Below are 13,144 nucleotides of genomic sequence, written 5' to 3'. Positions count from 1 at the left end.
TTCCATCCCGCGTCCAACGCGGTTTCTGCTACTTGCTGTTTTTCTGTTTTAATAAATACTCCAACTGTTTCTAAATACGTACTATTCGCTCCATTTCTAAATATAAGTTTTTTTTTCTAAATACTATTACCTCCGTTTCTAAATATAAGTTTTTTTTTTATTTTACTAGAGATCTACTTACAAAACAAAATAAGTGAATCTACGCTCTAAGGTATGCCAATATATATCCGTATATAGTTTAATAATGAAACCTCTAAAAAACACTTATATTTAAGAACGGAAGTAGTATAAGTTTTTTAAGATTTCATTAATGGACTATACATCTATATGTAGTCTCCTAATAAAATCTCTAGAAAAGATTTATATTAAGGAACAAAGGGAGTACAGGGACAGAGCCATAGGGTGGCCAGGGTGGGGCGCGAATTTAAGAATCAGGCTTTATCTCCCTTAATAATAAAGCGCGGAGCGCTTCTGCCGTCCGTCGTGGCTTTTTTGCGAAAAAATCCCTCCGTTTCGAGCATTCAACCCACAGTCCCTGATTAAGTGAAAAAATGTTTCACATTTGCAAGAAAGCCCCTCGCCCCCGGATCGGATCCGCCCCGCTGCCACCAGGGCCGCCCCGCGCCAGCCACCCTCACGCCTCCCCCGGCCTCCTCCGCCCCCTGCCCCTCCTCTCCACCGACCGTCTCCTCCTAGCACCCGGCCACAGCCCCGCCGACCACCACGTCGCCACCAGCCACCTCCTCCACCTCCGGTCGGACGCGTCGAGGTGGGTCTCTCCCGGCCATGAGGTCGGCAAGGAAGGCCTCGGTGACGCCGAGGATGGGGTCCTTGGGCGCCGGCTCGACGTGGCCGAGGAGCGACGCCATGGCCCGCGCCGGGAGCATGGGCGGGGCCCCACGCCGCCAGATCGCGGAGGCCGCGCGGCGGTACAGCGCCATGGCGGATCCGGCTTGAGGGGTAGGCGGTGGGCTTCTTGGCCGGCCGGTCAGTCGCCGGAGCAGCAAGCGGTACAGCGCCATGGCGGATCCGGCTTTATTTATATTGTTTACTACCAGTATCAAACTTAAAGAAACCTAGACAGCATTCATGGCCATCAAACTTCTCTTCTGATTTGCCAAATCATGTGCAAATTTTACAGGGCCACATGACTCAGAAAATAAGAGTTCAGAGTTTCAAACAGAAGCTAGCATCAAGCTCATTGATTCATGTTTGCAATTCAGAGTTATTGCACTTCTTTAATCGTAATCGGCTACATAGTAGAAATACAGTACTGTACTCTTTAAGATTTAGTGCATTTCTTCTCTGAACTTCTGATTACAAGACGGCAGGGTTCTCTAAAATACAGATTTCGAAGCTTATGTATGACAGATCATATAGACAGAGGACAGCATCAACGTGTTTGGTTAGGACAACAAGCATGCCGGCCTCAATGTCCTCATTTCCAAGATTCTCCCATCAACCATGTTTCATTTTTAACACAGCTACCAAATTAACATAACACACGACTGACTGATTCGGTTTGCAGGAATTCATACAAGGCGATAGATTCTGAAGTTGCAGATTTACAAAAGGGAGGCATTACATCTCACCGGCTGCAGGCAGCAGCACAGGTCATTCCGGGCGGAGGAGCATCAACTTGCAAAGCATCAAAAGCAGCAGGATCAGGACCTTCGATGCAGCAGCAGGAGCATGATCGGGGTGCCGGAGGAGCTTGTCGGTCGAAGAAAAAAATAAGTTTGACTTTAGTCAACCCTAATATGCACAGTAAATAAAATTATAAAGACGGAGGGAGTACCATATGACATTCAAATAATGGAAAACCAACTTGTACATGTGATTGGAATGGATGACTGCATTTGTTGGGTAAATGTGGCAAAGATAGAAAGACGTGCATACTTTCACAACAAGCATCTGATACGTCTCAAACGTATCTATAATTTTTTATGGTTTCACGCTGTTATCTTGCCTTCTTTGTATGTTTTATGTACCTTTTTATATCTTTTTGGGACTAACTTATTAATTCAGTGCCAAGTGTCGGTTCCTGTTTTTTCCGTGTTTTTGACTCTTTTCAGATCTGATTTTGGAACGGGGTCCAAACGGAAGAAAAACCCCGAAATGATTTTTTCCCGAACGGAAGAAGTCCAGGGGGCTTTTGGGCCAAGCCAGGTGGGCTCCAGGGAGCCCACAAGCCCCCACTTCACCACCAGGGGGGAGGCGGCGGTGGGCAGGCTTGTGGCCTCCCTGGCCGCCCCCTAACCTAGGTCTTTGGCCTATAAATTCCCAAATATTCCGCAAAAAATTAGGGAAGCCTCGAAAATACTTTTCCGCCGCCGCAAGCTTTTGTTTCCGCGAGATCTCATCTGGAGACCCTTCCCAACACCCTGTCGGAGGGGACTTTAGAGTTGGAGGGCTTCTTCATCATCATCATCGCCCCTCCAATGACTCGTGAGTAGTTCACTTCAGACCTACGGGTCCGTGGTTACTAGCTAGATGGCTTCTTCTCTCTCTTGGATCTTCAATACAAAGTTCTCCATGATCTTCATGGAGATCTATCCGATGTAATCTTCTTTGGCGGTGTGTTTGTCGAGATCCGATGAATTGTGGACTTGTGATCAGATTATCTATGATATATATTTGAGTCTTTGTTGATTTCTTATATGCATGATTTGATATCCTTGTAAGTCTCTCCGAGTCTTGGATTTTGTTTGGCCAACTAGATCTATGATTCTTGCAATGGGAGAAGTGCTTGGTTTTGGGTTCTGCCATGTGGTGACCTTTCCCAGTGACAGTAGGGGCAGCAAGGCACACATCAAGCAGTTGCCATCAAGGGTAAAAAGATGGGGGTTTTATCATTGGTTTGAGATTATCCCTCTACATCATGTCATCTTGCTTAAGGCGTTACTCTATTCTTACGGACTTAATACACTAGATGCATGCTGGATAGTGGTCGACGTGTGGAGTAATAGTAGTAGATGCAGAAAGTATCGGTCTACTTGTTTCGAACGTGATGCCTATAGAAATAATCAGTGCATAGATATGGTCACGACTCTGCACAGTTCTATCAATTGCTCGACGGTAATTTGTTCACCCACCGTCTACTTGCTTTCATGAGAGAAGCCACTAGTAAACACTACGGCCCCCGGGTCTATTCACATCCATCGTTTACAACTCCGCTTTTACTTTGCTTTGTTACTTTGTTGCTTTCAGTTCTCACTTGGCAAACAATCTATAAGGGATTGATAACCCCTTCATAGCGTTGGGTGCAAGCTTTTGTGTTTGTGCAGGATCTTGAGATACTCCTCCACCGGATTGATACCTTGGTTCTCAAACTGAGGGAAATACTTACCTCCGCTGTGCTACATCATCCTTTCCGCTTCGAGGAAACACCAACGCAGAAGGATTCCTGGTGTCGTCAACGTGCCCATTTCTGGCGCCACTGGAAGGTCTTTTGTGCAGCAGCATAACGGACATCAGAAGCATTCCTGCGCCATTGCCGGGGATCCCTTTTGAAACATTAGAAGTATTTCTGACGCCGTTGCCGGGGAGGAGAAATCAAGATCTATCCAAGTAGGTCTCATAAACTCTTCTCTTGCATTTACTTTTGTTGCCACTTGCCTCTCGTTTTCCTCTCCCCCAGTTCACATTTGCCGTTTTCATTTGCCTTTTTCGTTCTCCCTTTTCTCTCACTTGCTTTCTGTTCGCTTGTGTGCCATGTGCCCTCAATATGCTTGCATCTTCGCTTGGTGAAAATCTAGTGATATGGATCCTCATCCACTTGCTAGTCTGTTTAAGAGACCCACTCGTGTGGAACAAATTGCTAGTGAGTTGAGGGCAATTGACTATTTCTTTGGAGTTTTGCGTAAGATGCGTGAATCTAAAAATCGTGATGAAGAAGTGATTCACGAGGTCTCCTTGAATGAAAAGCATGATTGCATTGGTTTCACTACAAATTCTATTAGTGACAATCATGCTAAAAATATGCAAAACCCTAAGCTTGGGGATGCTAGTTTTGCTATGACCACTACTTGTTGCAATAATCACGATTGGGGTGATGATCTTTATTATGATCTTGAAAATTTGTTCAAACCTCATGATGAATATGATATTTGCAACAATACTGAAAGTGGGATTGGAGAAGTCATGACTTTATTTGATGATAATCCCACTATTTTTGAAGAGCGTCAACTTTGCATGCATGTGGATCATGAAAAGAATATCCTATGGGATAGATATATTGTTGAATTTGAATATGATCCCACATGTAATTGCTATGAGAGAGGAAAATATTTTGGTAGAAACTTTCATGTTACCAAATTACCTCTCGTTATGTTGAGATTGCTATTGTCTCTTTCTTCTTCCTTGCATATGGCAACTATTGGTTGTCTTGACAATCTTTTTTCCTATGAAATGCCTATGCATAGGAAGTATGTTAGACTTAGATGTGGTTTTCACTTGCTTTAGGATACTCTCGTTGTGCTTCAATTCTTGTCTTTTGTGAGAGCATCATTCAATGCCTAGCTAAGGACGTTAAACAAAAGCGCTTGTTGGGAGGCAACCCAACGAATTTATCCTTTTTTCTTTCTGTTTTGTGTTTTCCACACTTTCATAATTCTGGTATGATGTGTTTTTTGTGTTTCTTTTTGCGTTTGTGCCAAGCAAAACCGTTATGATTAGTCTTGGGGATGATCGTTTGGTCATGCTGGAAAAGACAGAAACTTTTTGCTCACGAAAAGAATTTTCATTTTTTCTGTAAGAGCTTTTGAGTTGATTATTTTTTTTGCTGATTGCTACGCAAATTCTTCAGAATGTCGTAATTTTTCAGAATTTTTGAAGTACTAGAGGTATACAAAACATACAGATTGCTACAGGCTGGTCTGCTGTTAACAGATTCTGTTTTTGTTGTGTTGGTTGCTTATTTTGATGAAACTATGGATAGTGTCGGGGGGTATTAGCCATGGAAGATTGAAAGTACAGTAACCCAACATCAGCACAAGTAGAATTTAAGTTTTCTACAGTACCTAAGGAAGTGGTGGTTTGCTTTCTTGTACTAATGTTATCACGAGTTTCTGTTTAAGTTTCATGTTGTGAAGTTTTCAAGTTTTGGGTGAAGTTCTTATGGACAAAAAGATAAAGAGTGGCAAGAGCTCAAGCTTGGGGATGCCCAAGGCACCCCAAGAGATTCAAGGATGATGTAAAAGCCTGAGCTTGGGGATGCCCCGGGTAGGCATCCCCTCTCTCGTCTTTAATCCATCGGTAACATTACTTGGAGCTATATTTTTATTCACCAGATGTTATGTGTTTTTGCTTGGAGCGTCTTGTATCGTAGGAGTCTTTTATTTTTGTTGTGTCACAATCATCCTTGCTGCACACCTAAAGAGAGAGACATGCACACACCGTGATTTTCTCGAGCTTCACTTATATCTTTTGGTAGACAATTCAGCTCACATGTGCTTCACTTATATCTTTTGAGCTAGATACTTTTGCTCTGTGTGCTTCACTTATATCTTTTAGAGCACAACGGTGCGTGGCTTGGTAGTTGATCTATGCTTTGAAAGTAGTCTCAAAAAGGGGTAGTTATCCAAAGGGATACGAAAACTTCCACCTTCACGTGCATTAAATAGTTAGAGAAGTTTGATTCATCTCAATTAATTTTGAGTTGTGGTTATGGTAATATTGAAGTCATGCTAGTAAGGTGTTGTGGATCTAGAAATACTTGTGTTAAAGTTAGTGATTCCCGTAGCATGCACGTATGGTGAACCGCTATGTGATGAAATCTGAGCATGATTAGTCTATTGATTGTCATCCTTTGCGTGGCGGTCGGGATCGCGCGATGGTTTATACCCACCAACCCTTCCCCTGGGAGTATGCGTTGAATGCTTTGTTTTGATTACTAATAAAACTTTTGCAACAAGTATATGAGTTCTTCATGACTAATGTTGAGTCCATGGTTTAGATGCACTTTCACCTTCCACCATCACTATCTTCTTAGTGCCGTGCAACTTTCGTCGGTGCACAAAACCCACCATTAGCCTCCCTCAAAACAGCCACCATACCTACCTATTATGGCTTTTTCAAAGTCATTTAGAGATATATTGCCATGCAACTACCACCATGACATGTGCCACCACGTCTACATTGTCATTGCATGATCCTAAGATAGCTAGCATGATGTTTCCATTAATGTCTATGCCATGCTAGATCATTGCCATGGTACACTACTGAAGGCATTCCATATAGAGTCATAGTTGCTCTAAGTTTTGAGTTAAAAGTGTGATGATCATCATTATTGGAGCATTGTCCCATGTGAGGAAATAAAAGAGGCCAAAGAATCCCATAAAAAAAAGAGGCCAAAGAGCCCACCAAAATAAAAAAATGAGAGAAAAAGAGAGAAGGGACAATGCTACCACTTTTTCCACACTTGTGCATATTAAGCACCATGATCTTCATGATTGAGAGTCTCTCGTTTTTTCACCACCATATATCTAGTGGGAAATTTTCATTATATAACTTGGCTTGTATATTTCAATGATAGGCTTCCTCAAAATTGCCTTAGGTTTTCGTGAGCAAGCAAGTTGGATGCACACCCACTAGTTTTCTTTAAGAGCTTTCACATACTTGTAGCTCTAGTGCATCATTTGTATGGCAATCCCTACTCGTTCACATTGATATCTATTGATGAGCATCTCCACAGGTCATTGATATGCCTAGTTAATGTGACTATCTTCTCCTTTTTTGTCTTGCAACCTCCACCACATTCCACACCATCTATAGTGCTATAACCATGGCTCACGCTCATGTATTGCGTGAGAGTTGAAAATGTTTGAGAAAGTAAAGGTGTGAAACAATTACTTGGCCAATACCGGGGTTGTGCATGATTTAAATTCGTTGTGCAATGATGATAGAGCATAGCCAGACTATATGCTTTTGTAGGGATAACTTTCTTTTGGCCTTGTTATTTTGAAAGTTCATGATTACTTTGCTAGTTTGCTTGAATTATTATTGTTTCCACGTCAATAGCAAACTATTGTTTTGAATCTAATGGATCTGAACATTCACGTCACATAAGAGGAATTACAAAGGACACCTATGCTAGGTAGCATGAAAGCATCAAAAATTCATTCTTATCACTTCCCTACTCGAGGACGAGCAGGAGTTAAGCTTGGGGATGTTTGATACGTCCCAAACGTATCTATAATTTTTGATGGTTTCACGCTGTTATCTTGCCTTCTTTGTATGTTTTATGTACCTTTTTATATCTTTTTGGGACTAACTTATTAATTTAGTGCCAAGTGTTAGTTCCTGTTTTTTCCGTGTTTTTGACTCTTTTCACACGTGATTTTGGAACGGACTCCAAACGGAAGAAAAACCCTGAAATGATTTTTTCCCGAACGAAAGAAGTCCAGTGAGCTTTTGGGCCAAGCCAGGTGGGCTCCAGGGAGCCCACAAGCCCCCACTCCACCACCACGGGGAGGCGGCGGTGGGCAGGCTTGTGGCCTCCCTGGCCGCCCCCTCACCTAGGTTTTTGGCCTATAAATTCCCAAATATTCCACAAAAAATTAGGGGAGCCTCGAAAATACTTTTCCGCCGCCGCAAGGTTCCGTTTCCGCGAGATCTCATCTGGAGACCCTTCCCGGCACCCTGCCGGAGGGGACTTTGGAGTTGGAGGGCTTCTTCATCATCATCATTGCCCCTCCAATGACTCGTGAGTAGTTCACTTCAGACCTACGGGTCCGTAGTTACTAGATAGATGGCTTCTTCTCTCTCTTGGATCTTCAATACAAACTTCTCCATGATCTTCATGGAGATCTATCCGATGTAATCTTCTTTGGCGGTGTGTTTGTCGAGATCCAATGAATTGTGGACTTGTGATCAGATTATCTATGATATATATTTGAGTCTTTGCTGATTTCTTATATGCATGATTTGATATCCTTGTAAGTCTCTTCGAGTCTTGGGTTTTGTTTGGCCAACTAGATCTATGATTCTTGCAATGGGAGAAGTGCTTGGTTTTGGGTTCTGCCATGTGGTGACCTTTCCCAGTGACAGTAGGGGCAGCAAGGCACACATCAAGCAGTTGCCATCAAGGGTAAAAAGATGGGGTTTTTATCATTGGTTTGAGATTATCCCTCTACATCATGTCATCTTGCTTAAGGTGTTACTCTGTTCTTACGGACTTAATACACTAGATGCATGCTGGATAGCGGTCGACGTGTGGAGTAATAGTAGTAGATGCAGAAAGTATCGGTCTACTTGTTTCGAACGTGATGCCTATAGAAATAATCAGTGCATAGATATGGTCACGACTCTGCACAGTTCTATCAATTGCTCGACAGTAATTTGTTCACCCACCGTCTACTTGCTTTCATGAGAGAAGCCACTAGTAAACACTACGGCCCCCGGGTCTATTCACATCCATCGTTTACAACCGCTTTTACTTTGCTTTGTTACTTTGTTGCTTTCAGTTCTCACTTGGCAAACAATCTATAAGGGATTGACAACCCCTTCATAGCGTTGGGTGCAAGCTTTTGTGTTTGTGCAGGATCTTGAGATACTCCTCCGCCGGATTGATACCTTGGTTCTCAAACTGAGGGAAATACTTACCTCCGCTGTGCTACATCATCCTCTCCGCTTCGAGGAAACACCAACGCAGAAGGATTCCTCGCGTCGTCAACGTGCCCATTTCTGGTGCCACTGGAAGGTCTTTTGTGCAGCAGCATAACGGACATCAGAAGCATTCTTGCGCCATTGCCGGGGATCCCTTTTGAAACATCAGCATCGAGTTCTTTGCCATCGATGCTGCCGAGTTGCTACAGCAGGCATCTTGGGAGCTTCTTTAAATTAGGACAACATGTAACTCTAAGCCACTTTAGAGACATGTATGCTTGCAGACCCGTATGCTTGTTGCTCATTCGGCAGTGATGCCAAGGTTCGGCATTTATCGAGCAAAAGGGATTCCAACGATGGGGGGTGCTCTCCCGACAGAGACTCCAAGCCGAGGAGCACGAGTCCATACCGATGAAGGGTTGGATGCGGGGAAGTAAGCATTGGCGAGGCACTGTCGTGGAGGTCAAGCGGTGGCCGAAGAGTGATGGATCCGACGTCTCATCGCACATATGCATAGTGGTGGAGGTCGGATACCATCGGGGGGGGAGGATACGGGGTCAACGGTGGATGGATCTGCGTGGAGGCCACGACCAACCCGGAGATGCGGGGAGGCGCAGGAGGCAGGGCAGCGCGGCTGCTCGCGGGGGCGGCGCTCCGGAGGAGGCAGGGCTGCAAGCGACGGCTTAGGCAGCTCGCCGGCGGCAGGATCCGGCGTCGATCGGGGCCGGCGACCAGCGGGAGGAGCGGGGCGGCGGCACGGTGAGCAGATCAGGGGCTCGGGAGGAGTCGGTGGCTGCCTGTCACCTTGGCCCGCCCCGATGCAGGGGCTTTTTTGGAAAAAGAAACGTATTTTCCACTTAATGAAGGACCGTGGGTTGATTACCAAAAAATAGGGGGCGTTTTTGCAAAACTGCCATGACGGACGACCAAAAATTGTATTTGCTTTATTATTAGGGAGAGATTGGACTTGAAATCAGTGCATGCACTATATTTTTTGTATGTTATTCTACGTAAAAATATGATAAATTACGTGCTTGATTTTTGAGAGTAGACGGATATTGTAAACATGTTTTGTTTTTTATTTTTCCGCATAATTAGGTTATTTTATTATTAGGGAAGATTTTAAAACTTTAAAAGAAACTTCTTCCGTCCAAAAATAGATGTCTTACATTTAACATTATAATTGAAATTTATTAAAATTAATGCCGCATAATGATAAAACAAGTAGGTTTTGCACTTTTTTCTAGCCCGGTGCAAGGCACGGACATTTGTACTAGTACTATAGTAAAATAGATAGAATAAATCGATAAAAATGATTTTTTATAAGTTTATGAACTGTTGGTCTACCCTGACCTAGTGTGCTGGATCCGCCACTGAGGGAGTATATATAAATACCCGATTGCATGGGTTGAGCATAGACTATACCAAAGAACGGTGTAGTTGGGTCGAAGACGACGCTGCCGGTCTTACGTCTCACATATCTTTCTTTCTTTTTCTTTTTGTAGTATTATATTCGGCCAGAAATACTTGTGAATATATTCAACAAGTATTTTTGGACGGATAAAATGTAAATTCCACACACTACCAAGCACTCCCAGCATATATACACACATGGTTGAAAAAGGTGTGCCTAAGCGAACGCTTAGACGCGCCTAGACGATAGCAAAATGTCTAGCGCATAACTATGCTCAATCTACGCATAATTGCGTATAAGCATACGCTTTCGGCAAAAAAGCACAAGACGGTGGCAAAACGTACAATTAACACTTAGCGTTTTTTTAAACTATGCATATACATACATACATATTAAATTTTAGCCTTCATGGTCTTTAATGGAGTCGATTGTAATGGTAAAAGCGATGGTCTAGCGCTATTTTGGAATGATCACTTATCAGTTGAGTTTGCCATTATCATTAATGAAAGTTTTATAAAACTGTGAATAATTACAAAACAAGCATAGCTCGGATGGTTAGGTTTTCTGTGGTGGAACCAATCCACCAGGGTGGCATTGATGGTCCCATTTTCCTGGATTTATTCAGAACCTTACAACGATGTGAGACGTTTCCGTCTGTAAAATATATGTAACAACTTCATCAATTTCAAGATAGTGTGTTGTCAAGAAAACGTAGATGCATGTCTACCAGTTTTTTAGTACTACATCTCAAAAAAAAAAAAGCTTTGTAGTACTAAATGTCCTCCAGGTTCAGCCGCTTGTAGACTCGTAACATAGGCTTTGTTCAAGCAACACGAACGATCTACTGATAGAATGCGTCATATACCAACCATTGTTAAAGGCCGGGGGATAATGCCCTTCTTTCCTGGAAAACTACACTACTGTAGTATTTATAATGGATAAAAGTCTAATACCCCCTCTTGTACTCTAATATAAGACGTTTTTGCAGTTCAATTATCGAGGGAAATGACCAGTAAAATTAATTTTAAGACGACTGGACGCATGCGGAACAACCAGTACAAAACTTCTTCTGTTCATTGCCTGAATTAGAAAAGAAGGCGTCATATGCATTTGCACCATGTCCAGATCAACAAGATGTTGACGCTGGACAACCCATATATATGCAAAAAAGAAAAAAAAAGTAAGATGCGGCAATCTCAAAGAGCGTCGCAGCCTGACGCCGCCACTTTTCGTGTCTCTCTGCTTCTTGCTCTGTCCTTCAATCTTGAGGAATTAACTAATCATCAGCTGTCAACATGCCTTGCATTGTATCTGCTCCAAGAATCTCGAGTCCAAGACGCCAGTGAACTTCCGGGATTCGGACTAGCGGTAGCGCTGATACGTACATCCTCCGCAGATCTCGGCAGTGTATGCACGTCCATGGGGTCAGTGGAGGATCGAGGCAGCACCCACTGCGATGGGCAGACATGGCAGCTCAGAATAAGCTCCTCGGGCTCACGGCTGTGGCACATGTAGCAGGCCCCTTGGGCGGACTGCACGTTGGGTTCGGTAGAGCATCGAAAAATACAAGTACATCAAGTCAAGCAGTAGCGGTGCTGGTGCACACTGCACAGTAGAACCAGATTTCACTCACCGATGGTCCATGAAGGTCGTGGCCTTCATCCGTGAACATGAATATGTCGGTTGAAGCTCCACAAGGAACGGGGGTCCTGTCTGCGAGTATATCTTCTCATCTGAAGTGCCGGCCTCATCCACCTTGCTGATCCAGGAGAAACTGGCTTTGCAAAGCGGGCACGTCGAGACCTTTCCCCTAGAAGACTGGAACACACAGCATGCAAGTTTATGAGCAGCAGTTTCTACGACACTAAAAGCATCGAGTAATTTGTTCTGCTCAGGGCGTCCTGAGAGTTAACTGGGAACGGTGACTGTTTGTTCAATTTCTAATCTTATGTAAACTGGTGGCATGCATTTCAATCAGGATAAGTGCTATCCTGCTGTACTGAATCCACGCTACCGTACAAGCATTAAGTGCATATTTCGTATGCCGTATAGTAGAGCAATGTACATATCTTACATATCTCACAAATATTGACGTGCAAAGAAAAAAACAGTATAGGCAGCTTTCAAGGAATAAACTTAACTAAGGGATTTTATTTATGTTGACGCAACATACCAGACAATCCGCCCATCCTTGAATGCATGAAAAACAGAACCGATGTCCACATGGTAAGATGCCCCTCGAGGAAGAAAAATCAGTCCAGCAAATGACACATGAAAGTTCTGCTTGTCTTTGCATGCTGGATGATTCTTCTATGGCGGGCTTATCATCATCTCCCTTGTCATCATCAGCTGTGATGCCAAGGTCACTTTGATCTATTTTCTCTTGAGTACAGAAAGATGGTTCATGCCCTGACAAATCACATGGTTGCAAGCTTCTTGACCTTTCACCCAAATCGATATTTTCATGCTCTTCCCTCTTTTCCAATTCGTAATCATGCATACTAGTTTCACAATAATCGTATGCACTTTCCAATGTAGATTGCCGAAATGATGGTGCATTTGTGCTCCTTTTTTCTCTCCGAGCTTCTGTAGTCAGAGTGTCAAACATTTGTAGTTCCTCAAAACTATCTGACAAACCATCATGAGATAATTCCAAAAGAGAGCGTGCATGCTTGCTTCGTGATCCCTTTCTCATAGGATCATTTCTTTCGCCCATCTGACCAACAACCTCATTACGCAGGAGACCTGACAAGTTTCCCTTCTGCTTTGATGTGCTCCGGGATGAAGTAGAACTTGACTTGTGAAGGCCTTCTCTTATCTGTATTTTCATTAGACATATGTGTAAGTTTACAACTGAGAATATAAACAGTTAACGGAAGGGACAACGAAACAAGCTGAAACACAAAGTCAACTGCTCATCTTATCTATTCATCAAAGACCACATCAGAACTTTCTCATCTTGGGAATGTAAATGTAACTTATACAATATTCAAGGACATGCATAGCAATAAGCCAATAACACTTCAGATAGGTGCCCTTTCCAGTTCAGAGCATTAACAGATCCTTTCGTACTCAGGACTTAGGAATTAGGATTAAGGACTTCATTGTGTAATAAAATATTGG

The 13,144-nt window shown here is 43.2% G+C and overlaps 1 protein-coding gene across 1 annotated transcript; it reads right to left on the bottom strand.

Moving 5' to 3' along the window:
• Window positions 1-11,647: 11,647 nt before the first annotated feature.
• Window positions 11,648-12,835, bottom strand: LOC123442748. Its single transcript, XM_045118878.1, has 2 exons — window positions 12,195-12,835; window positions 11,648-11,839 (listed from the first exon to the last, which is right to left on the bottom strand). The coding sequence occupies exons 1-2, from the start codon at window positions 12,735-12,737 to the stop codon at window positions 11,651-11,653; spliced, it is 732 nt and encodes a 243-aa protein (XP_044974813.1). The 5' UTR covers window positions 12,738-12,835; the 3' UTR covers window positions 11,648-11,650.
• Window positions 12,836-13,144: the final 309 nt, after the last annotated feature.

The sequence above is a fragment of the Hordeum vulgare genome, chromosome 3H (assembly GCF_904849725.1).
Source record: "Hordeum vulgare subsp. vulgare chromosome 3H, MorexV3_pseudomolecules_assembly, whole genome shotgun sequence".
In the NCBI taxonomy this organism is placed as follows: Eukaryota; Viridiplantae; Streptophyta; class Magnoliopsida; order Poales; family Poaceae; genus Hordeum; species Hordeum vulgare.
The sequence above is the reverse complement of the archived record's forward strand: the minus strand, read 5'-3'. Positions and strand labels throughout refer to the sequence as shown.

Coding starts and splice junctions, on each gene's coding strand:
- LOC123442748 (XM_045118878.1), bottom strand. CDS start 12,737: ATGGGCGAAAGAAATGATCCTATGAGAAAGGGATCACGAAGCAAGCAT. Junction 11,840..12,194: donor AAGGATGGGCGGATTGTCTG/GTATGTTGCGTC, acceptor TGTGTGTTCCAG/TCTTCTAGGGGAAAGGTCTC.